Consider the following 25,799-nt stretch of genomic DNA (forward strand, 5'->3'; position numbering starts at 1 on the left):
AGTTTTATCTGTTTATTTCATTTATTTTATTTTTTAAAAGATATGAACAAGGTATGACAAAATGTTAACAAGACTTAGGTACAAGAAAGTTTGTTACATAATTCTCTATTCTTTTCTATATTTAAATATTTTTCTAAAGAAGGTTTTTTTTTTACATTCATCTACCTCTTTATCACATCAAGTGTTGTCTGTGAACCTCCGACAGGAAGTAGGAGCTAATGGGCATCATGATTAATCACTTCAAGGCCAATATCATGTACATCGATCTCATCTGTGCTATGTGAATGCAATTGTTTGATTGAGCGGCCATAATATTTTAAATAGACAATTAAATTTGACAAGTGTCAGGTAATCAAAACTACCAATGAACTAAACAAGTTTTTTTTTTCCTTTAAACTTGTAGTTATTTTCGTTATAAACTCAACCTTAGAGAACTACTCTTAGTGAGTCTTTTTAGCGTTTCATTTTTCCATCTATACATCCAGTACTATTAGTGATTGTAAGAATTATCTTTGCCAGTTTTGTTGCCACTTGATAGATTTTCTTTGGTTTCCTGACTTTTTTCTTTGTAATTGCATGCCCATCATTGAACAAGCATTATTTGGTGCCTGACAGACATTATTTAGCTTATTTAGTACTTTCCATGCACAGATGCACTGTTGTGCGACTTTAGGAAACAGAAACATAAAGTCACCATTCCTGCCTTCATGAAGCCCATTGCCATAGGGTAAAGAGACTAGTAAAGAGGCAACTAAAATCAAGACAAAAATTAAATAATCTCTTCATTGGAGGTGTAAGCAGAGATATGGGAGCTACAGAAATTACTTACAATTAAGGCAGGCTCCAGAAGAGGGCACATTTGAGCCTGCCCTTGGAGGAAGAATAGAATTTTACCAGAGAATAGTACTGACAGACCCAAAGTATGTTACATGTCTTCTGTGTGGTCTGGTGCGACCAGAGTAGAGGGTTGTTTGGGAGACCTGTCTGGGGTTGGGGGTAAGTCTGGACATGAGGCTTGTAAAGTTAGCCTGGAGCCTAATTATTGAGCTTCTTCAATAGTATAGTGAAAAGCTTGGGATTATTTTGAAGGCAGTGAGAACCTACTGGAAAGTTTTGAGTAAAGAAGTGATGTATAATGGGCTATAACCAGCATTTTAGGCATGAAAGAAGGAACAGATTTAAGGATAAGATTGAGAGATTGGTTTGGAGAGTGTTGTTCTGTAGCGTAACAACAGACAATTGGAAATTCCTTGAGAAGAGTCAGGGTTAGAGATAATTGAGAATACTCATCAGAGAGAGAATAATGAAGGGCTGGGTAGACTCACTCAAAGAAAGGGTAAGGTCAAAAGAAGAGAAAAACAAAGGGTAATGCCCACATTTACAAATTGGTGAAGAGCCAACCAGCACAGGCACTGACTGTGATGTGGCCATAGGTAGGGGACTCCTGGAGATGACAGTGTCCCAGAGACAAGGCAGACAGATCTGCAGGACACTAGACCCACAATTCCTGGGAAAGAGTCTTCTTAGTTGTATGTCATGGGCAAGTTAGTTGACCTGTTTGTGCTTCTGATTCCTTATCTGTAAAATGAGGACATTTATAGTACTTTCCTCATAGTGTTGTTACGAAAATTAAATGAGTGAATATACGTGACGTGATTGGAACAGTGCCTGGTACGTTGAAAATGTTATATGAGTTTTAGTTGTTTTATTGTTGTTACATTCTAATAAATTTTAAAGATTAAAAACAGTAGAAAACATACAGTCATTTGTTAGCCAGATATATTTTTAGAGTCCATGATGGCCAATAAATATTTTTTTCAACTATGCTGTATGGTTATTTTGCATCAGACTGCCTCTTTTTTTAAATTTTATTTTCAATTTTTTAAATTTAGAAATAAGTTTATACTTTCAGAAAACCTGTAAAAATAGTAAAGTTCCCATAAATTCTTCACCTTGCTACCCCTACTGTTAACATCTTATATACTTACTGAAACCAAAATATTACAATAATATTGGCTAATCTACAGACCTTATTTGAATGTTGCCAAATTTTCCACTAATATCTTTTTTCTGGTCCATGATGCCTCCAGGATCCAACATCTAGCTGCCATATTGCCTTAACTTCCTCCAATCTGTGACAGTTCTTTGGCTTACTTTGTTTTTCATGATCTTGACACATTATTTGTAGAAGGTCCTTCAATTCGATTTTGTCTGATGTCTGCTCACAGTTAAGTTGAGGTTATGCATTTGGCAGCATCACAGAAATGATATTGAATCCTTTCCAGTGCATCATATCGGGGGTATGTTATGCATTCATTGCTCCTAGGATGCCATTGCTTCCAGGCCCAGGCAGGGCTGCTTTTCCCAGTGTCCTTGTCATCTCTCTGAAAGAGTTGTCCCCTGTGCTTCTGCATTGAGGGAAATATGGGTTAAGACAAAGACATAGTCAGGTTATTAGACTTTTGAAAATAGTTATTAGAAACCAGTATTCTTTGTTCTTTTTCCTCTCTAGTTCTTCAGTTTGGATTCACAACTATCTTTGTGGCAGCTTTCCCCCTTGCACCACTTCTGGCCTTACTGAACAATATAATTGAAATCCGACTTGATGCTTACAAATTTGTCACACAGTGGAGGCGACCTTTAGCTTCAAGGGCCAAAGACATAGGTAAGTTGGATTCGGGTATGATTTTCAAAAGCTACTAACCGTATTATGGATAAAATAGAAACAGCCACCAACTGTAGATTACTTAAGATTTCCGTGTAAGAGGAATCAACTAATTCTAGCAAAAGAGTAATTAAGGTGGTCTTAAATATTTTTAGGCAAGAAATAAAGCTGTCTGTTTGGGAATTTGTCATTTCCAGTGCTAGAGAATTTGTGCTTAAATAAATTCCAAGTTTGATAATTACTATCTTAAAACTTTAGAGTCTAAAAATTTGATTTATCATCACTTATTTCCTTTTTAATTGGTTAACTTCATTTTGCTCTTTCTTGAATGTTTACCTAGTTACATGAAGTATAATCCAGTTTTTCCAACACAGAGATGACCTTTGATCTATGACTGATAATGCTGAGTTGAATCAGAGACTATCTTTTATTCATTTCTGCATTTTATGCTAAGCATAGTGTAGGCACTCAGCCAATGTGTGTGGAAGAGAATTAAATGTGAATGGTTTGCGTTCATAGTGATTTTTAAATTTTTGTTGTGGGTATATAATTATCATAAAATTTCCCATTTCATATACTTTAGTAGTATTAATTATATATACAATATTGTGCTACCATTAGCAGCATCCATTACCAGAACATTTTCATCACTCAAACAGAAGCTCTGAACCCAGTAATCAATAACTCCCCCAGTCCCCCTTCCTCCCAACTCCTGGTAACCTCTAATCTATTTTCCATCCCTATGGATATGCTTATTCTAGATATTTCACATAAGTAGAAGTACATATTATTTGTCCTTCTATGTCTGGCTTATTGCACTTAGCATGTTTTCAAGGTTCATCCATGTTATAGCATGTCAGCATTACATTCCTTTTTATGACTCAATAATATTCTACTGTAGAGTTACACCACATCATTTGTTAATGGATACCTGGGTTGTTTCCGTCTTTTAATTATTGTGAATAATGCATTTCCCTAATGTCCATTTGTATCACAGTGGTCTTTTAACTTCTATATGAAACTAACACATATTTAGTAAGCTACTACTCTGGCATAGTGTGTCAGGGACTGGGCCTGTAAAAATGAACAAGAAGAAATCTATCCATACCATTAAAGAGCTTCCAGTCTGGTGACTTGACTGACATTACAAATGCCTATCTTAGCAGATGGTATTTCAGTACCTTATCATTGACCTGAAGTAAGATCCTAAGTTATGGAGCCATGAACATTGGCACTTCCACAAAAACTCCTTCAGTGACAGAGTATTATGAGCACAAATTCTTACTACTGCTTCCAAGTGCCAGTATTTGGGAAGATGAAAGGATCCATGGAAAGAGCAATTAAAAATTAGTTACTCCAGTTGTTTTCATTCTGTTTTCCACTGCTGTTGTACCCGGAACTAATACAACACTTTCTCTTTGAATAGGAATTTGGTATGGAATTCTTGAAGGCATTGGAATTCTCTCTGTTATTACAAATGCATTTGTCATAGCAATAACATCTGACTTTATCCCCCGCCTGGTATACGCTTATAAGTATGGACCTTGTGCAGGCCAAGGAGAAGCTGGGCAAAAGTAAGTTTGCCTCAAAACCATCATGAAATCTCCATCACCTATGCATTTTGTAGCGGTGGGCACTCAGCCAGAAGCCCCCAAGCTGGATACAGGGGGCCCAAGCCCAACACGAGAAGGCTTGTGATAGGGAAGGTGGAATTATGATGTAATAACACTGTCATTCAAAGCAAATGCATCTTAATCTACTGGGGTGGGGTCGGGGGGGGGTCACACAAATCAGACAGCTTTTAGATGAAATCCAGTATGAGACTTACAATTAATCATTTTCCTGCCCCCTTCCTGCTATGAATTTAGAAATGTGTATAGCAAAAAAAAAAAAAAAAAGTGGTATGTTACAGTGTATAGTTATGCCAGTTTTAAGAGTTTGTAAAAGGACAATTATGATCTGATTCTTCTTGTGTTATAATATGTAAACTGCAAATTTAACATGGGAAATATGCAACCATCTGCTGAATACCCAATAGGTAATCAATCAATATTTGTGAGATGAGTAAGTGAATGACTCTTTTCTTGACAAATGGAGTAGACTAAACTCCCTGGGGCTGCAGTTCTATGAGGTAGCCCCAGTGGCTCCTGAAGTGCCAGCGTGCTGAGTTTCTGGGCAGGTAAATTTAGACAAAATTATAATATGTCCTCTAGGTTTCAAATCTATACCTTGCCGCAACTTGGAAAATGGCAAAGAAGTCTTAACATACTTTAATAGGAGAAAATTTTCTGTTTGGTTAAAGCCAAAATAATAGCATTCGAGTTGTAGAGTTTGATGTCTGAAAGTCAGAATGGATGTGCTTTGGAATCAAGTACCTTTTCAATGCCCCTGAATAGCCTACCCAATAGCCTGGCCTCCTCACTTATTAGTCTGAGCCGAACTAATTCACTCCCTATAGCCTTTGTAATTCAATGAGCCCTGAGGAGTAAAGTGCCACCAAATATGAGGTACCATCTCTAAGAACCCAGGCACTACCCAGAATTAGTTCAGACTTCACAGATAAGGGGCACAGCCCTCTACAAGACGACTCCTTTCTTCAAACTCCAGATGCAAATTTGGGGGTTCCCAGGGCCACCCTCACTTCTAACCAACTGGCTACAAATGTAGGGGTTCCCACTACTCCCTCAGGTTAAACCATTTGCTAGAAGGACTCACAAAACCAAGAAAGCCCCATATTTAGACAATTATAGTTTTATTATAGCAAAAAGGATGCAAATAAGAAGGAGCCGGATGAAGAGATACACAAGGCAAAGTCTAGGAGGGTCCCTCGTGCGAAGCTGCCAGGGTCCTTTCCCCAAGCCATCACCCCTGTCACATCAATGTGTATAAGCTATCTGGGAAACTGACCCAAGGTGCCCAGAGTTTTTATGGAGTCTTATTACTGTCAAAGATAAAATAGGCATTTTAATTTTTTTCTTAATGCTTATTTGGGCAACAATCCATTCAAGCAGCACCAAACAGAAAGTGGTAAGCAGCTCTGCTCTGCTGAGGAAGTAGAAAGGGGAAGCTTATGTAGGGCAAATGTGTAAGCAAGAGAAGAAATGTTCTGAATGCTGATGTTAAGTTTTCATTTTACATAGGGGATCTTACAGAGTGGGGAACAGATATAAAGTGGTTGATATCACATGCTTGTCCATTCTGAGAAACTATTTCTATTGGACCAAAACTGGTTTTCCACCAAGTGTTGCTCATCTGCAGTGCTGTAGGTTGCTCTCCATTGTTCCATTTTCTTGGAAAGCCATTGCAGGTTCATTGGTTTTGTCTTCTTGAAAATTCTTTTGTGGAAAGGGGTCCTAAAGCAGGCAGCCATTTCTTTCACTCAACATTATGTAGGCATGATTGATTGACTCATTGCCCACAAGACTGAACTCAATCTCCAGCCCCTGCTCCCAGCCCCCAAATTCCGGGGATATCCCAAGATTCAAAAGCCCCACCCCTCTCCACAGAGTTGGTCTTTCTAGCCTGGCCAGTCCCACCCTCCTAAGATTCTGGATATGGCAACCAGAGGTCATCTCATTAGCATAAAGTGTAGGGTGGGGGCCACTGGAAATAACAAAGACACTTCTATCACTAGGGGAAATTCCAGAGATTTACAGATTACCACAAGGAGCCTGGACAAAGGCCAGACCTCTCTTTGGAGGCCAAATTCCTCACTAAACTTTACCCAGGTCAGTTGAATTCATGTACACCTGTCCTGGGTCCAATTTCATTATTAATCCTATGTAAATGCACTAAGGCATGGATAATTGAGGAATATGGGAAAAGTTCACATTCCAAGTATTTGAAGAGGCTTCTTTTAAGTTCTTTACTAACATAACAGTGTGGCCATTAAACACGAATTATCTGGCAACTTTAAATGAATGTACTGTACCAGTTGAAGATTAGATATACTACCCAGGTATTTTTCTAAACGCAATTATTGTCAAACTATGCTGCCTGATTTAGCCTCAGAAAAAGCTTCTCTTCCTTCAAACCACTTTCATATTTTCCACATTTTGATTTTCAAAACAACCCTGGGAGTGGAACATGTATTATTATCCTCGTTTTGAGAAACAGAAAAAGATTAAGAGAGCTGATGGAACTGAGAGCCTGGGTCAGGTCTCTGAGTCCTTAGGTGATTTCGTCCTTAGACAGGCGCTTTCCTCCAGAGGCTAATGAGTAGTTATCTAGCTCATCCAATAGCTAAGAATCTACCAAAGCCTTAAGCCCTACTGATCACTTCAGTTCCTTAACTACAAATATGGTGAAACCTGTGGAATTTGGGTTTGTGATTTTTTATTTGGGGGGGGGGGGTGTTTTTGTTTTTGTTTTGTGTTTTTTGGTGTGTTTTTTTTTAGTAGATCCAAAAAGTAAAGTGGGACCATTTATGTGCAATTGATAGTGAATCACAAGTTTAGAATTTTGACTGCCCATTAGATTGAAGACATTGTGATTAAAATTTATCTTAACACAGTTTATTGGGTCTTCCAGGGTTACTTTTTAACAACTTTTCCCTTTGACTTTAACCTTGTGCCACTTTCAGAATTTATAGATCTACCTTTTATCTTCCAATGCGTTCGTTGTTTTCTCATTTCCAAATAGTTGTAATTGTGTGTTCTGTTTCATGAATCTTACTTTCTGCCCTACCAGCCACTCTATTGTTTTTTTCAGGCCTTTTGTTTTTCCTGTTTAGAAATTAGTGGACTCATAGAAGAGGAGAATTGTCAAATATTAGTGTCAAATGCTGTTGGAGTAGTATTGGCAGACATAATCAAATCCTACTTATTATGATTTAATCCAGCTGTGGAAATGCCATATTTCAATTTAAACTGACCCCAGATCGAAAGTGCTGAATCCAAACCAATCAATGCCTTTCTCCAAAAAGCCAGATTCCTTTCCACCTCCTTCTTACTGATCTTTCAGTTTTCCCTGGCTTCTCCATAGATGAGAATTCCATTCAGTGTCCAGGGTCATTTGGCTCGCAGGCCCCTCGTACCCTATGACAGCACGTTTCAGGCTGCCTTCTTTTATTCCTGGCTGTTATGTGGCTGTGGCCCAACCAGACTGTAAACTCCTTGAGGACAAGGACTGCAACTGTGTATCTGTGCGTTCCAAGCACAGTCCCTCTCACATCATGGATGCTCAACCCTCGTGTTCAGTGTCATGGGAGGGAAGACATTCTCATTTTTCAGCCAGGTCAGGAAATGAACAGAATACCATGGGTTTAAGTCTATGTTCTCCATACAAGGAGTGCACAGGTAATCTTAATTAAAACAAACAAACAAAAGACATCAAAATATAATTTTTCAAGTGTTTGCAAATTTGCACTTAAGACATTCCTTCTCTACTCACTCCAGTCTAGCTGGCTTGAGTGTTGGACCAGGCAGTTCATTGCCTGCAAAACAAGGTCACTTCCTGTTCCTGGATAAGTTCATATGGGTCCTTTGGGAAAAAAGCTTAAAGAACTAAAATCACCACTTGGAAGGCATCAGGTGACAAAAATTATTAAGTCAAATTGAGGATGTACACTATAAAATTGCTCTGTCAATCAGAGCTAGAAGTTGAATCAACAAACTAAAAAAATTTTCCAAACAGCACAAATGATTTGATTTTTTTCACCACTGCATGTAAAAAACTCAAGGGCCCCAAAGCTCATATTTTCATGGAATTCACCACAAGTACCCTACTTAAACTATAAATAATATATTTGGACAAACTTTAAATCAATTAAATAAGACAACACCATAACCAATAGCAAAGCTGTATTTTTTAAATATAAGAAACTTTATTTTTACAGAGATTTTAGATTACAGAAAATTATATATACCCCACCTCTTTCCCCTCCCATGTCTTTCCCTATTAAAACATCTTACAATAGTGTGGTACATTTCTTACAATTGATGAATAAATATTGAAGCATTGCTACTAACCAAGATCTATAGTGTCATTGTGGTTTATACTTAATTCCAATTACCTAAAAATGCCCTATGTTCCACCTATTATTCCCTCGCCCTCCCTTCAAAACCTCTGGAAACCATTATCTTTATAACAATGTTACATGTTCTTCCATTACCACAATATTAATAAGTGTACTTTGTCCATGGTTGCGTTTCCACCTTATATTCGTTCATTCCTCAACCTTGAGGATTTTGGGATGGTGATGCCCATTCTGCTTCAAATTGAGAGGGAGCTAAGATCTTATGGGACATATGGAAGGAACTGTTTTTTGCTTGCATTTGTAGATATTCTCTGTTTTTGGCGAGATGGGCTGTCCATCATCATTTTGTTAGTGGTCCTGGGTGAGTACAATGAACTGGAGGGTAAATGTTGGCTGCAAATCTTTTGATATTCAGGGTTCAGAGGCCTAAGGAACAGACAGAAGATCTTTAGTTTCTGAGGCATATATTAAACAAGTATAGTGCTAATTATAGGCTCAAATAAAAGGAGCAGATAATCATGTGTATGGAAATTATAAATGAGTCTAACTATGGTACATTGGAGTAATAGGTTGTTATATAATCCAAGATAAGGATTACCAACAAGAAATTTGAAAGGGTTGCGTGCCTTTCCTATTGTAGCAGTTTGATATGGTTATGAATCCCAAAAAAAAATATTGGATTATATTGTAATCTGGTCTGTGCCTGGGCATGATTAAGTTATGAATACGGCTTTGACTGGGCCATGTCATTAGGGTGTTGAGTCTCCACCCTTTAGTGGGTGGGGACTCACAGGTAAAAGGCATGGCAAAGGACAGAGTTGAGGGGTTTTAATGTTGGAGTTTTGATGTTGGAGTTTGATGCTGAAGCCTTAAACTAGAGCCCAGGAAGTAAGCTCACAGAGGAAACAGAAACAAGTCCTAGAAAGAGAGGAATCCTGAGCCCAGAAAAAAGAAGACTGAGTAAGGGAGGAACCCAGGAAGCCTGAACCCTCACAGACGTCAGCAGCCAACTTGCTCCAACACGTGCAAATAGACTTTGGTGAGGGAAGTAACTTATCCTCTATGGCCTAGTATCTGTAAGCTTCTACGCCAAATAAATACCCTTTATAAAAACCAATCAATTTCTGGTATTTTTGCATCAACACCCCTTTGACTGACTAATATAGAACTTGGTACCAAAGAGTGGGGAAGTGCTTGTGCAATTACCGAAATGCTGGTATGGTTTTATAAATGGGTAAGGGCTACTTTTGGAGGAATTGTGAAATGCTTGGATGAAAAGACCTACAGTGCTTTGAAGAGACTGATAATAGCAATGTGGATGCTAAACATACTTTATGACGCCTTAGAAGTTAATGATGAAACTTTTATTGGAAACTGGAGGAAAGGCGATCCATGTTTTAAAGTTGCAGAGAACTTAGCAAGATTAACTCCTGGTGTTTTATGGAAGGCAGAATTTGAAAATAGGGAGCCTAGGCATTTAGCTGAAGAAATTTCCAAAGTAAACCCAGAGATTGTGACTTGGCTTCTGCTTGCAGTCCATTGCAAAATGCTAAATGAGAGAGATATGCTGAGGACTGAACTATTGGGTACAAAGAAAACAGAAACTGATTCTGGAAATTCCTAACTTCTGGAAATAAAGCTCCCAGATGAAAGTGCCCCATTGGAGGACTTAAATCAAGATTGAAAATGCAATTGTCTAGGAAAAGCTTGTGGAAAGCCTTACTGTCTGATGGCTTGGACCCCTGCTTTCAGCATGCTAAACCAACAAGGTTTTTGAGAGAGCTGTATGAACAAAACCACTGTCAGTCTGGAATAAAAAGGACTTGGAAAGGAGAGATTGAAGGAGAAACAGCTTTAAGAAGAAAACCATGGAAGCTGAGATCTGGAATTAGGAAATCACTTGGGCCAAGAAAGGAACCCAAACCATGTGTACAGAGAGGGTGAGTTTGCCCCACCAGCTGAAGAGAGTAGATGTTCCTGTCTGATGTTCTGGGAGAGAATCTGCTGCCCCAGGGTACAGAGAGGGTGGAGCACATTCCCCAAGGGTTAGAGTGGTTAAGGTTGGCACCCCACAGTTCTGAGAGGGGTGGGCCTGTCCCCCAAAAGTTAGGGAAGGCCAGGTGGTCAACTCATTGTTCTGAGAGGGTTGAGCCTGTATGCCAAAGGTTAGGGGGAATGTTGTCTTCACATCATGTACTGGGGAGTTAAGACTCTAACGTAAGGATTGGGTAAGGTGTGGCAATCATTCCAACACTCTTGGAGAGAGAAGTCTGGAACTTGGTTGACACCCAGATGCTTGATGAGGATGGAACCAAGAAAAGACCATTGGGCAAGCCAGTGGAAAGGGCGGGTCCCCATATGGCCCCAAGGAGAAGAAACCATCATCTTAAGAATGACTCTCAGACTGAAATTGAATAGAGGATGCCCTGCAGGTTTACTGAACTGTAGAGGACCCATGACTCATATTCCCCTCCCAATTTCTCCTTATTGTAATGAAAATATTTATCCTTTGTCTGTCCATTTGTGTATTGGAAACAGATAAATTGTTTTGTAAGTTTCAGAGGTCTATAACAGACACGACTTTGCCCCAAGACAAACTATATGTCTTTAAATTGGTAGTGATATGATGTAGTAGTTACCGATTTAAGGTTGTTGTTTTTTTTAATATTGTAATGTCTTTTTGGAATTCAGAGGGCAGAGTGTAGCAGTTTGATATGGTTATGGATTCCAAAAATAGATATTGGATTATGTTTGTAATCTGGTCTGTACCTAGGCATCATCAAGTTATGATTAGGGCTTTGATTGGGCATGGCATTAGGGTGTTGATTCCCCACCTCTTGGTGGGTGGGGACTCACAGATAAAAGGCATGGAAAAGGACAAAGTTGAGAGTTTTTTGATGTTGGAATTTAATGCTGAAACCTTAAGTTGGAGCCCTGGGAAGTAAGCTTACAGAGGAAACAGAAGCAGCCCCAGAAATAGAGGAACTCTGAGCCCAGGAAAAAAAAGCCTGAGTAAGGGAGGAACCCAGGAAGCCTGAATCCTCACAGACATCAGCAGCCATCTTGCTTCAATACGTGCAAATAGGCTTTGGTAAGGGAGATAACTTGTGCTTTGTGACCTGGTATCTGTAAACTTCTACCCCAAATAAATACCCTTTATAAAAACCTATCAATTTCTGGTATTTTGCATCAACACCCCTTTGGCTGACTAATACACCTATAGTGTCTGGAAAGCTCCAGACCCTCAGGACCACCCCATTTGAGGCTTTGTTCACAGTAGCTGTGAGTGAGATCTGCCTGAGACATGCATAAGTGTAACCTCCAGAATGACCTCCTGACTCATTTTGAAATCTCTTAGCCATAAAAACTCTTTTGTATTTGATGTTTTCCTCACTTGATCAAGGACTTTTTAAAAATGCATTGCTGATTGGTGCCAGGGAAGCTCATCCCTGGGAGTCATGTTCCACATCAGCGGGGAAGGTAGTGCATTTATTTGCTAAGTTTGGCTTAGAAAGAGGCTACATTTGAGTACAAGGAGTTTTTCAGGAGGTAACTCTTAGGCAATAGTTATTATTAGATTAAGTCTCAGTTTTACAAAAATAAGATTCATAGTCACATACATTAATAATGAGGGCTTGGCATATTGGTTTGTTTTCTTTTATTAGGTACTGCCTATGTATTTGAGAGATTCTTGCCCCTCTAATTGAGAATGTAGCAGGATTTCCCAGGATAGAAGTTTAATATTTTTTGTTCATTGTGTGGGTCTCCACCCACTGAGATAACACCCTATGACAAGATAAATACATTCATATTCCATAGAAGCATGCCCCAGATGCATTGCAAAGCTGTATTTAAAATGATAAAATTTGCTGTACAGAGAGTTTAACTTGTTCATAATAGCTGACACTTTATTGCAACAAGTCAGAAGTCTACTTTCATATGTCATCTACTTAGTCTACAGCTTTAACTATAAAGCATATTTGACTTCAGATGCATAACTCATTCTTATTTTCCCAAGTTTTGTCATCCTTTAATTCCTATCTCCATGTTATCAGCATCACAATGTTTAAAACATCAAAGGCAATGCATGTACATGTGAGTTTGACTTAGAAAGTGGCGACATTTGAGCAACACAGAGGCTCTCAGGAGGTAACTCTTAGGCACCCTGCAGCTCTAGGCCTAGTTCAAATTTCAGGCACTCAGGCTCATAAGCATAGTCATCAGTATCAAGGGTTCATCACTGGACCATCCTTCCTCACTGGTCTTTGCCATTGCACTTGGGGGATTGTTGCTGTTCCACTGGGGAATGTGACAGAGCTCCTCTGGCTAGGAACTCAGCACTCTCTCAGTTGTCATTTGTAACTCTAAGTACTATGAAAATACCCAACCTATATCCAAACAATTTTGTGTACCCTATATACATGCCCTGGAGAACTCCCTCCCAACCATGTGCCCCCATCAATAACATCCCATACCAGTGTTCCTCCCCTGCCTTAGTTGAACCACTCCTTCCTCCCAGCATGGGACATGGCTCCTGGGGATGAGCCTCCCTGGTGCCAAGTGATTACTACCAATCACTAACTGGTGATGCAACTAGAAAGAGACCTTGAATAAAAGGGAGAATTGATAAAGATATATGAATTTATATGGCTAAGAGTCTTCAAAGAAGAGTTAGGAGGTCATCAGAGGGGTCACGCTTACACACCCCTCAGCAGGATCCCAGAGACAGTCAAAGTAGATACAATTCCAGGTTCTGGTGCTCCTGAGGGCTACAGAGACACACAGGTTCTACAATCATGACAGTTGGCTCTGGAGTTCAGTGCCTTGTCAGTGGGCCCTACCCGGGAATTTGTGTTCCTGAGTGTGATGGAGTTGGACTCAGATGTGAACTTTCTACACATGCCTCTTTTATCACTTTTACTGAACCTGTGGTTGGTGCTGGGTTTGATGTATACCCAGGAGACTTCAATCTCTGGACTGATCATGTGCCAGCTGGGCCATGAGCCCCAGCAGATTTGTAGCTCCTTCTCTCCGGTTTGTTGGACTTGCACAGGCCAGCTAACAGGGAGATGAAGATGATCAACCTGCACACCAGGGTACCAAGTGTGCCTACATCTCCAAGCAGGAGAATTGCATCCATCCACCATGGATCTAAGTAAGCCCTCTCTCAATATAGGTGTAGAACAGACATCACCAATCCAGGGTCCACAGGATGGAGGAATAAAATATGGATTAGCGTGAACTTACTGGTATTCTACTATAGAACTATAATGACTAGTAATGGAAGAACTGTAGCATTGATCTGGAGAAAGTGACCAAGGTAGTTGCTGAGGGCAGGGAGAGAGAAGTAGACATGAGATGTGGGGGTATTTTCGGGACTTGGCATTGTCCTAATTGATATTGCAGGGACAGATGCTGAACATTATATATCTTGCCATAACCCACTGAATGGACTGGGGGAGAGTGTGAACTACAATGTAAACTATAATCCATGCTGTGTAGCAGTGCTCCAAAATGTATTCATCAAATGCAATGAATGTACCACAATGATGAGGGAGGTTGTTGATGTGGGGATGAGGGGTGGGGTATGTGGGAACCTCTTATTTTTTTTATTGTAACATTTTTTGTGATCTATGTATCTTTAAAAAAAAGACAATTTTATATATATAAAACCTCAATGGCAAGTTTGATAGCATAATTCAAAGATATTATGTGGTGAGTCTGAATCTGCAAACCCACAAAGGCCAACTTCTGGTTCTAATCTTTCCCCCTTAAAACTGATTTTCATATTCATCTCTTTCCCCTGTTTTAAAGGATTAAAAACAGTAAGTAACGAATGGTTGTAAAAGCAGAAGTCTCATATGTAAAGGAATGCAATCTTCTTAGTAGTTACTTGGATACTGTGTATCCTAATCCAAACAATGCTACTCTTACCTAAGACATTTTCTAAATGTCTTATTTTGGAGATGCCTTCAAGGACCATTTACTAACCCTTTAAGAAAACTGAGGTCATTACTTTATATTCACAGGAAATCCTTCCATGATCTGATATTTTTTTCTCAGTACCTCTCACTTTTCCCTGATCATGAGTATAGACTGTCTTCTCTCTTTCTTACTTGAAACTGGTGGTAGGCACAGTAAGGGGATATAGAGCTCTTGCCAGCAAAGTAAATGGTTGGCATGAGACCTGCTACTGAGTTGACATGTGGATGCCACTGGCTGAACTCTGTACATCTGAGTATGGGAAATCTCATTTCCCTGAACTGATGACCACCTCGACTCTTTGATGTTGGCAGTAGCTAAGAGTCTGCCATAGTGAAAAGACTTAGTGAAATGCTACATCTGTTCAGTTTGCCAGCCCTTCTTATTTCCTGATTATGAATGTTATGGAAAGTTGATTTACACAGTGGATAACTATATCTACGTCTAGGTCCATGTTTAATTTTTTATACCCAGAATGAGTAAGTTCCCACTGAAGACACATATTAAACTTGGATTTATGACTGACATTACATAAAATATGCTTAATAAATAGATTCAAAGATGTATGCTCTCTTTTTGTGGAAGGAGGGATGTCTATGAAACGGTTGTTTCATTTAAATTTAGATTTTCTTCATTGAGCGTTTGACAATGTAACCATTAGACATTAGCTTTAATCTCAATAAAGCCTTAGGACTGGTTTGTGAGATAAGTGTACAGGAGGGGTCATGCATATTCTATTTCAAAGCTAGACCTTTGCGGGGAGGGGGGGGTGGTTCTTTTTGTTTTGTTTTTGCCAGTTACCAGAGCACCTTTTCCTCCTGCTACTGGGCTTCTGAGAAGACTTTACTGTATCATGTATTTCATAAAAACTGGCTCCCTCTCTGTGACAGCTAATAATCATCTAGGTGCTACTTTGTTTTCAAATGTAGTTCAAGACCATTCATAGATGGAGACATCATTGCAAATTCCCCTTTCAAGGTATGTGGTGGGTGAGACCTACTGCCAGCTGGATTATGGCAGGTCACATACCCACTGACCATTTGTTTCACCCATGAGTGACTTGACAGATAGGTCCTTCTGTTTATTTTATCCCTTTTTAGTCCATAACAAAACCAGTGATTTGTCTTGAGTGAGATAACATACAGAACCTCTGTACTCTCAGAACAATTTTTGTGTTTATCGTTTTGACTAGGCATGCAGCAGCTTGAGATAATCGCATTTCCTTTGATAAAGCCAGGCTTTTTAATGAAGGGACTCTGAAGACTATGATTTATTCATTCAATCAGTAATCATTTATTGACTTTCTGCCAGGTGCAAGCAATAAATGAAATGAACAATACTAGCTATTTGCATTTATTAAGATCTTGCTGAAGGCTAAGCACTGTCTCACATGCTTTACATACATCATTTCATTTAATCCCCACAACCACCTTATGAGGAGGGCACCCTTGACCCTTCCACAAGTTATGTAACTCGTCAAGAATATGTGGTAGAAAGCAACAAAGGCAAGATGTGTCTCCAACACCCAAGTTTTAATATTGTATTAATACTATACAAAAAGAAAGCGATATCTTCATGAAGCTTACTATCCCTAGGAAACCCAGAGCAATAGTTTTATTCCTGGTCCATTCTCAAGACCTTGATATAATTTCTCCTACTTTAATTTCCCTCCAATCAAATCAATTTAATTCAATATTTACTGCACAAGACTGTCCTAATCCTAGTATACAAAAATACCTGAGACACCTGTTCTGCCTCCAAAGAACTACAGTCAAAAGGAGGGAACATAGAGTTGATCTTCATAATTCACAGATTCCATATTAATGAATTTGCCTACTTGCTAAAATTTATTAATAACCCCGAAATCAAAAACCAGCAGTGCTTTCACTGTTATGCACAGGTACATGCTGAACAGTAAAAATTTTGGGTCACCTGACTCAGGTATTCCTATCTGAGGCCAAACAAAACTACACTGCCTTCTTTCAGCATTCATAATGTAAGAAATTGTCTATTCTTTTCGTGGTATATTTATTACACACTTTTCCAATTTCATGCTTTTTGTTGAATTAACTGTGTTAAATAGTCCCCAAACATAGTACAGAAGTGCTGTCCACTGTTCCTAAGTGCGGGAAGGCTGTGATGTGCCTTACTGAGAAAATAAGGGTGTGTTAGTCAAATTTCCATCAGGCATGCACCACAGTGCTGTTGGTCGTGAGTTCAATGTTAACGAACCAACAATATATTTTAAATAAGGTATCTTTAAATAAAAACACACATAAAACAAGGTTATGTATTGATCAGCTGATGGAAATGTGACCAGAGGCTTGCAGGAGCCTAATCGTGTGTTTCCCCTAGGAGCAGCGGTTCAGTATTCAATAATTCAGTAACTACTGTGAAAGTCAAAAATCATTTTGTATATGTATGCAGCTCCAATCCATGCTGTATGGTAATTGTGAACTAAGTGCCATAGGACCATGGAAAGAAGGGAGTGAGGCATTCTGAGAGATGACCAGGAGGTCTTCCCAAGAGGGTGGTGTTTGGCCATTGAAGGATGCTACTTCCACATGTGAAGAAAGGGGTCTACGAATTCCCAGAAGAAAACATAACCTGAGAAGAGATGTGAAATCATATTATGCATTCATGGCAAATAGTCTGGTATTACTGGGACATGGATATGAGTTGGGCATAATGAATATATTAAAATGAAGTAGTATGTGATGACTTAATATACCCATGCCAATAAGTGAAATGTTGTCTCTTGCTTCTTTCACTGGTGCATTGATTTGGGTAATGATGTTCTGTATAGTTCTGCACAGAAAGAACTAGAACAAAAGAAATGACTTGTTCCTAATCCCAGCTTGAGTGCCAGTGACAAGGTAGGGCCAGCTAAAGGCACGTAACAACTTCACAGACTTCTAAGAAGTAGCGCATTTAGTGAACTGGATGCAGAGAAGCTGATCAGTGTTGTGACTGTAGAATCCTTTTTCTCTTTTAGGTGCATGGTTGGCTATGTGAATGCCAGCTTGTCTGTGTTTCGAATTTCCGACTTTGAAAACCGATCTGAGCCCGAGTCTGATGGCAGTGAATTCTCGGGGACTCCTCTAAAGTACTGCAGGTGGGCATAGCACTCTGCCTGAGATGGGCTGATTCTACCATGGGGAGGTTTTGCTCGGGTAGTTCCTTCTTGCTAAGTGGATTTAAAGCATTGGTTCCCCACCTTGGCTACAAATTGAAATCACCTGGGAGTTGTTAAAGCGCCTCTTGCTCAAGCTGCACCCCAGATCAATTAAAATGGAATCTCTGGGGGTGGGACCCAGCCATGACTATGATTAAATTCCTCAGATGAAGGCAAACTTGAGAACTGCTGGCTTAAAGGGAAAAACTGAAAATATGTGAGGTCAAGGGAATCAGGCACAGTCTCCGATCAGATTGGGTGGCAGCTGGTGAGGGTGTTTCTCTTTGTTCTGCTTGTCCCTCCACTCCCTCCCCCCATACTATATAACATCACATTTCCAAATGCTGAACAACTCAGGCCTATAAGCAAAGGGACCCAACTTGTTTCAGGTTATACCACAGTAGCATTTGTAGTGCAATCACAAGCTCATTCTCACTTGTGTACTCGCTCACTCTTTCTCTTTCTCTTTCTCTGCCTCTCTCTCTCAGGGAGGAAATTAATAAAACTGTGTCTCTTGGTCCTGAAAAGAATTTCCTGCTTTAGTGAATATTGTTGTGTAAAAGTTTACAGATTCCATGGAAAGGACTCTTCAACTAATTTAGGGTTCCCTCCTTTTATCAATATATCTTTGTTTAATAATCCACCTAATACACTATAAAAAGGTACTGCAGTTTCCCTTTAGAGTATTTATCTGGACTACATTTGAAATGTATGTAGCTAAAGCTGAGCAAGGGAATCAGATCGGTTATCTTAATTGCAGAAAACAGTTCCTGGTTCTTCATTCGCTGTGCTCTTGTAAAAGGAGATTAGAATGGTCCATGCAAACTCTTAGTCCTAAATAAAAGTCTGCTTCCTAAAATTCTATGCATACGACCAGAACAGGATATTTATGATATAACCACATATTTTAGACAATTATCTACTCCTCAACATCATGGAAAAAATCAGCTGTGTAAGAGCTGTGACCAGATTCATTCTTCTTAATTTCAGTACCAGTACTTATCATAGGTATTACCTTAATGATGAACTAATCATGATATATTATTAATACCTTCCATAGGCACTAATAATAATTAAGATAATGATTCTTATGGTGATGATAATGGTGAAAGCTCATATTTTGTAGTCCATGATACTTTTCAAATATTCTATATAGGAAATTATCCTATATTTTCTCAAACGTCAGCCATTGCTGACCTTGAGGTTGGATACTCTTATATGAGAATCTGGACAATCATAATTTCATTCAGATAAGGGAATTTAATATGTCAAAGATAACAACTGTTGAAACAAGAATTTCCAGGTCTTTCCACATTTCTTTAGCCAATGAAAAGAACAGAGTTCAAATTCAAGTGTTGCCACATTTTTTAAAAATGGATGGCATTGGAGAGTCACTTACGTTTCAGTTTTCTCACCTGTGGCAATGATAATAGTAATGGTAAGGATGAAATGGTGTAACATGGATTCAAGTTCCTAGGCTAGTGCCTGCCCTTAGTAGGTACTCAACAAATAGTTACACTGACTCAAAAGTTATGGGCCATTCGACAGGACTCTTAAAGGCAAGTGGCAGAAATTCAGTTAAACTGACAAAAAGAAATTGGTTCAGGTAATTGGGAGGTTCAAGGGTTGATGTCAACTTTGGTAATGCCTGGATCCAGAGCCTAAACCATTGTCATCAGGACACTCTCTGCTGACTGGTTCTGCTTTGCTCTATTGACTTCATTCTCAAACTGGCTCTCTCCACACAATTTGTGACAGCCACTGGCAGCTCTAGGTTTAACTTTTGTTTGCTTAGTGATAATCAACTAAGTGATAGTTTTAGCAGAAGTCATTGTGATAAGTCTCAGTGATCAAGGCTGGCTTGTCTTTTGAGCTGGGGTCAGGAGAGACAGGGAATCCCACCCAATTCATATGGATGACTTCCCATCAGGAAGAGTTACCCTGTTACCAGAAGAAGAAATGCAAAACAACAGTAAAACAGCAAATTTCTAGCATGGAGAAATATTTCAAGCTTTTTTCTCACCAAGTAGAACTACATAGTGGGAATGGAAGAGATTTGGAAAGCAGAAAAAATTGCAGTTTAGAATGTAACATTCTCTGTATTTATAGATACCGGGACTACCGGGACCCTCCTCACTCGCTGATGCCCTATGGCTACACACTGCAGTTCTGGCATGTCCTAGCAGCTCGACTGGCTTTTATCATTGTGTTTGAGGTCAGTTTTCTTAACTGGTTCCTTTATTTTCTTTGACATAATGAGACAACAAAGAACAATGAATAACTATGGAAACTTTCAAGGTGATTATCTAAAAAGTGGCAGAATAAGTTATATAACTTCTTTCTCTTTCTCCCTTTTCTTCTCCTTATTTGAAGTACTTGAAATTTCCAAAAAATATTTGAAAATTCCTTCTTGATTGTTAATGGCCAAGTCAGGAATCACTGATTCTAAATGTACCATAGGCCATGGTTCTTAGACTCTAGGGAAAATACAGTTTCCCATCAGAAACCACAGAGATTCTAATACATTATGTCTGCAACTTGCTTTTCACAAGACCATATCAATGATTCTGATGTAGGTGTTCAAAGACCATAGTTTGGAAAAATTGTCTCGATATTATAAGTGGTATATCATCATGGCATTAATTATCCCCAAGCACACAAAGAAGTATCCATTTTACAAGATTCAAAATTTATTTTAAAAAGTGAAATCTATCTAGCAATTATCTATGTTATGTGTCAGTAAAAAATACATCTATTTTCTTTTAGTCTTTAAGAAAATTGCTACTAAAAATAGTTTGCATTTCTGTAACTCTACTCATAAATGGAAATCTCTTCTCTTGTCATATGGGTTGAAGCCAGATTAATGGAAACTAAGGTTATCTCTTGGCTTGGACCAGAGTTTCTCATGCCTTTCTTGAGATTATTCCATCACTCTTTGCCTTCACTCCAGGAAACCAAGAGTAGAACATGTTAACCTTCCCTGGGAATTAGCTTTAACATGACTCAAAACCTCTTTAATGAAGATATTTTTAACCTACCACTGTATTAAATTTTTTCTGACAAAATAAAAAAGGGGTTGTATTGTTATTATTTGGCTTTTCAAATAGAACTTTCCATTTCCTTCTAATTCATATTGTTATTAAACTACTTAAAAATACTAGAAATATACAGAAAAGCCCTTACCTAGCAGGACTGTATGAGTCATCATACATTGCATGAGTCATCAAATTAATGACATTTTCTTAAAATTAAGAATTCTTAAATTAAGAATACTCATTAGTATCATGTAAGCATGATTTAATCGTTATGTAATAATTTAGAATTGTAAGGGCCATAAAATTGTCATACGGCACTTTGTTGGTCACCACCACACCATGAGCAAAAGTAAGATGATTCTAGAGTTCTAGTTATTAGTATTTCAGATTTTTTTTAAAGTTTATTTATTTATTTCTCTCCCCTTCCCCCCCCACCCCAGTTGTCTGTTCTCTGTGTCTATTTGCTGCGTCTTCTTAGTCCGCTTCTGTTGTTGTCAGCGGCACAAGAATCTGTGTTTCTTTTTGTTGCGTCATCTTGTTGAGTCAGCTCTCCGTGTGTGTGCGGCACCATTCCTGGGCAGGCTGCACTTTCTTTCACGATGGGCGGCTCTCCTTATGGGGCGCACTCCTTGCACGTGTCAGGGGACACCCCTGCATGGCACGGCACTCCTTGCGCGCATCAGCACTGCACATGGGCCAGCTCCATACAGGTCAAGGAGGCCCAGGGTTTGAACGGCAGACCTCCCCTGTGGTAGACGGACACGGACGCCCTAACCACTGGGCCAAGTCCACCGCCCAGATTATTTTTTAAATTACAATTTTCCAAAAGAAAAATGTTTCTTTCTGAAATGGTCACTTTCCTAGTAATTCGTACACTCAAGATTTATAAAACATTTGGCAATCTACAAAACTTTTGGAAACATTCTCTTATAATTTTTACACAATGCCCATTTTATAGATGAAGGAATTGAGGCCCAGAGAAGTTAGGTAACTAATCCTCAGGTAGACAGTTCTGAAGTAGCAGAAACTACTGAGCAGGGATTCAAGCCTGGGTTTTCTGATTCCACAGTTCATGTTCTTCTGGCTCTCCTCCAAACTCTCTGACCATTCCCTCTCCACCTTCTTTCCCTACTCCTCTTCTCTTCCTTCTCCCAAAGTGGTGCCACCAGACCCAGTCCAGTCCTCCCCTATACCTGTGCTCTTCTTTCATCACCCACCCCTTCCCTGGCTATATCCCATCTTCCAGAAATCCCAGAGGCTCCAAGTTGCTGGTGTGGGGGTAGTTTCTGAACTGGCTGCCAAGGCTTTCTCAGGCTAAGGATGGACAATAGACCTGACTCTGTTGTGTTCTCTGTGTTTTTAGCACCTCGTGTTTTGTATAAAGCACCTCATTTCATATCTGATCCCGGATCTCCCAAAAGATCTAAGGGATCGAATGAGAAGAGAGAAGTACTTGATTCAGGAGATGATGTATGAAGCAGAACTGGAGCGTCTCCAGAAGGAGCGAAAGGAGAGGAAGAAAAATGGAAAAGCACATCACAACGAGTGGCCGTGACCAGGTGGGTGCAAGGCACACACAAACTACAAACCACTCCAAGTTTCACTCCCTGAAACAACGCTTGCCATTGTTCTACCGATGGGGCTCAAAATAAACCCCTTAGAAGCTCCCAGTTCCACCTTGTCTCTTACTTGAATAATTGCACATTTGATGTGATCTCCCTGCCCACATACCTCCTGCAACTTTTCTTTGCCTCTATAATCAAGCTAAGACTGGCCTGGTGGTCAGGTCTTCCATGACATGGCCCAGGTGTTCTCTGAAATAAACCTTCTCTCCCTTTTACTCCAGCCAGTCTGTTCTCTTTATATGCCCAGGGCAAAATGCCCCTTCTTTCTGACTGAGGGCAGCCTCTCATCCTTTCACCTCCCCCAAGATGCCCTCCTCTCAATCACCCACTCATTTTTTCCTCCCAGGCTGATCTGCCTCGCACCATACCCTCTAAGAAAGTTTTCCCAGACTGGTCAGTCCATGGAGACCTGCTCCTTCTGAACTCCCCTGGTAGTTACTGTCAGTAGAACATAAAGTGACATAATAGTAATTTATGAATGTCAAATAGTCATCAGGCTTTCCCAACATAAATATAAGCATCTTCAGAGCAGTCTCTGGGAAATGGAATTTTGTTGTTCCAAGTAGTCCAGCACAGTCCACCCATTAAGTGCACATTCTATTAATAAAGGATGGATCAAAGACTGAATAACTTGTAAGAAAGCTCCATCAGGTTCCCTAACACCCCATCAGAAAGTTCTGAAACCTTCTCTCTGGCAAGTCAATTACTAGCTAAGTGACCTTGCACAAGTCACTTCTTTGGGCCTCATTTTCCTCAGTGCTGAAATGGTTAGATGAGCTCTCAGCTCTGATATTCTGTGAGTCTGATATTATTACAACATTTCTTTTGCCTTCTTTGCTTGTCAGTTCTCTCTCCTCCATTTGATTGAAAGTATTTTCCAAGATTTAGCTTCCAAAACAAAAGTGAAGATGCAGAAACACCTATAATTTCATATAGGTGAAATTATAAAGCATAGAGGATATCTTCAGAGACACTTGTTATTTATTAATAATTAAGTTATATCAACCAGATGTGTGTGGAGTCCAGGAGATTATTATGAGTTGAATAAGGGAGTGGACTTAGAAGAAATATCCTAGATTCCAGGCCCACAGGGATAAAAGTGGTGTATAATGTTGAACACTGGCCCTGCCATCAATCCAAGGCCCTGCCTTGGCTTCATTAGCTGCAAGAAATATTTTAATACTTAGCAATTTTACTATTTCCTGGATCTGCCACTTGCTGGTGGTATTACTTTGGGCAAATCATGTAACTTCTCTGAGCCTGTCGATCAAACAGAAGTAATACACAGCTCAAATAAGGCACCATATGTGAAAAGTTTACTAAACAATAAAGTGCTGTAGAACACTGCAAGGGTTTTGTATTATTATTAAGCATTGTATTGTAATTAACCTATATTCTAGAGTTGTTGTTTTTTTCCTTTCTCTATCTGTATGACCTGGGGCAGAACATTTACTTGGAGCTTCACATTTGCAAAAATTAAAGAATTTTGCTAAACAACACCTTTAGAGTCCTTCTAGCTTTAACTTTCTCGATTTTATGGTTTGGTCCAAACCTCTGGACCTCTCTCCCATCCTGATCTCCTTCTCTGGCTCTGGTGAGCCTTAGGAGGAAAAAGGCTGACTGTATACAGATAGCTTTATTGGGTTGGGAGGCAAACATTCATGGAAAGAACTGCTCCTGCCATGGCAAGGAACTGAGGCACTGGGTCTTTTAGCCTGTGAACAAACTGAAGCCTGCCGGCAACCAAGTGAATGAGCCTGGAGGTGGATCCTTCAACCCCAGTCAAGTCTTGAGACGACTACAGTTCAACCCAACTGCCTGACTGGACCAACAGAAATTGTGAAATAATCAATGTGTGTCCTTGTAAGCTCCTGGAGTTCCAGCGACAACCAAGGAGCACAGTGGCACTGCCCACACCTTGGGGCTGCAAGGCCAGTAACCAATTGAAAGTTTCTTCTGGCCCCACCTTTAGGGGATTCTTTCTTCTCAAAGAAGCCATCTCATTTTTTGGCTTAAAAGCATTGTGTTCATCTGGCTGTCTCTTTCCCCAGCAGTTGGCAGGGTGTCACCTTGCTTCAGACTGCTCTTCTGACTCAGTTTGTTCATTTGTAAAGCAGGATTAACCATGTTTATACAGTACCTGCCTCAGTTTGGGGTTACAAATTCTTTGAGTGCCTTTGATGCCCAGTGGTACAAATCATTGCACATCATGTTCTTAAGCCTATGTGCATACATGTGATTTCAATACCTTCTCTTTTCTTCCAGGTTCATTTCCAGGCCAAAGACCTGAATTCTGTTTACTTCTCCCAGCTGTGCAAAAGCACATTCAAGTGAATGACTAAAAATGCAACCGCAGTGCATGTCGCAGACATGGGCAGCAGCAGGCAGGTCAGCACCCTGTACAGGACTGACTGCTGTGAAACCACATTGCAATTCAGTACACAATTGCTCTCTATCCATAGACCGTTCTTGACCAAGCAAGCATGCACATCATGGGCAGTTACATACTCAAGTTTTTAAAACCAAGGGGAACTTGTATACCAGGCCTGTTTTTCAGCCTGTTTGCTACCTTTTTTGCATTCTATCCCATGTGAATTTTACAGACACTGGGCTAAAAAGGGTATTCGGACACCTGGGCACACATTCCTAGAATGTCATCATATGGTCCAATTCCATGTCCCCAAACAACACCCTCAAGACCCTGTTTACAACTTTTTCTTTCTTTTTTTTAATTTCAGATCTTTCTGAGAAAATTATTATATATGACATATCTATAGCTATGTGTATGGCCATAGATGTATTTCTGTGTGTACATATGTATAGTCATATATTCCTACATATGTACATACAAATACAGATATATAAAGTACATAGAAATTCCTTACTTGTAAATAGCCAAAAGGTACTGACATGAATGATGAATTTTCACATTTAAATAGTCATCAACATGAAGCCATGTTTAATGCTTGTATAATGTGATGCAATAAAATTTAAAATAAATTTATGCACATGGAATATTTTCAGCCGGGTCTTCTGAAAGTCTGTTATATTTTCTTTGCCTTGATTAAGAGGAAAATAGCTGAGTGGAATCGTTAATGAAAGGGCTCTCACTTCCACACACTTCTGAGAAATTGCCTCACCCTGCAAAGAGAATACATTTTTCTTCCTCACCATCTTTTCCATCTTGCTTCCATGCTACCTTCTTGGGGTACCAGTACAGCTAACTGGTATTCATTCAGAAGACCTTGAAAAATGCCATTAACACAGTTGGATGAGGAAATCTGAAATATAACTAATATGTTTGTGATGCTTTGATTCCCTGCCTACTAGTATAGCCTAC

At 39.5% G+C, this 25,799-nt stretch overlaps 1 protein-coding gene across 3 annotated transcripts in view; it reads left to right on the forward strand.

Moving 5' to 3' along the window:
- The window catches only part of LOC101436104 (anoctamin-4), a 336,425-nt gene extending 310,943 nt beyond the window's left edge, over positions 1-25,482 (forward strand). For all 3 annotated transcript variants that reach the window (XM_058308604.1, XM_071219030.1, XM_058308606.1), the window contains 6 exons: positions 2,513-2,665; positions 4,092-4,239; positions 17,620-17,739; positions 19,909-20,014; positions 22,198-22,393; positions 24,725-25,482. In XM_058308604.1, the coding sequence (XP_058164587.1) occupies positions 2,513-2,665; positions 4,092-4,239; positions 17,620-17,739; positions 19,909-20,014; positions 22,198-22,389 (719 nt within the window). In that variant the 3' untranslated portion in view covers positions 22,390-22,393; positions 24,725-25,482. The remainder of the gene's footprint in view (positions 1-2,512; positions 2,666-4,091; positions 4,240-17,619; positions 17,740-19,908; positions 20,015-22,197; positions 22,394-24,724) is intronic.
- The last annotated feature ends 317 nt before the right edge of the window (positions 25,483-25,799 follow it).

The sequence above is a fragment of the Dasypus novemcinctus genome, chromosome 12 (genome assembly GCF_030445035.2).
Source record: "Dasypus novemcinctus isolate mDasNov1 chromosome 12, mDasNov1.1.hap2, whole genome shotgun sequence".
Lineage (NCBI taxonomy): Eukaryota > Metazoa > Chordata > Mammalia > Cingulata > Dasypodidae > Dasypus > Dasypus novemcinctus.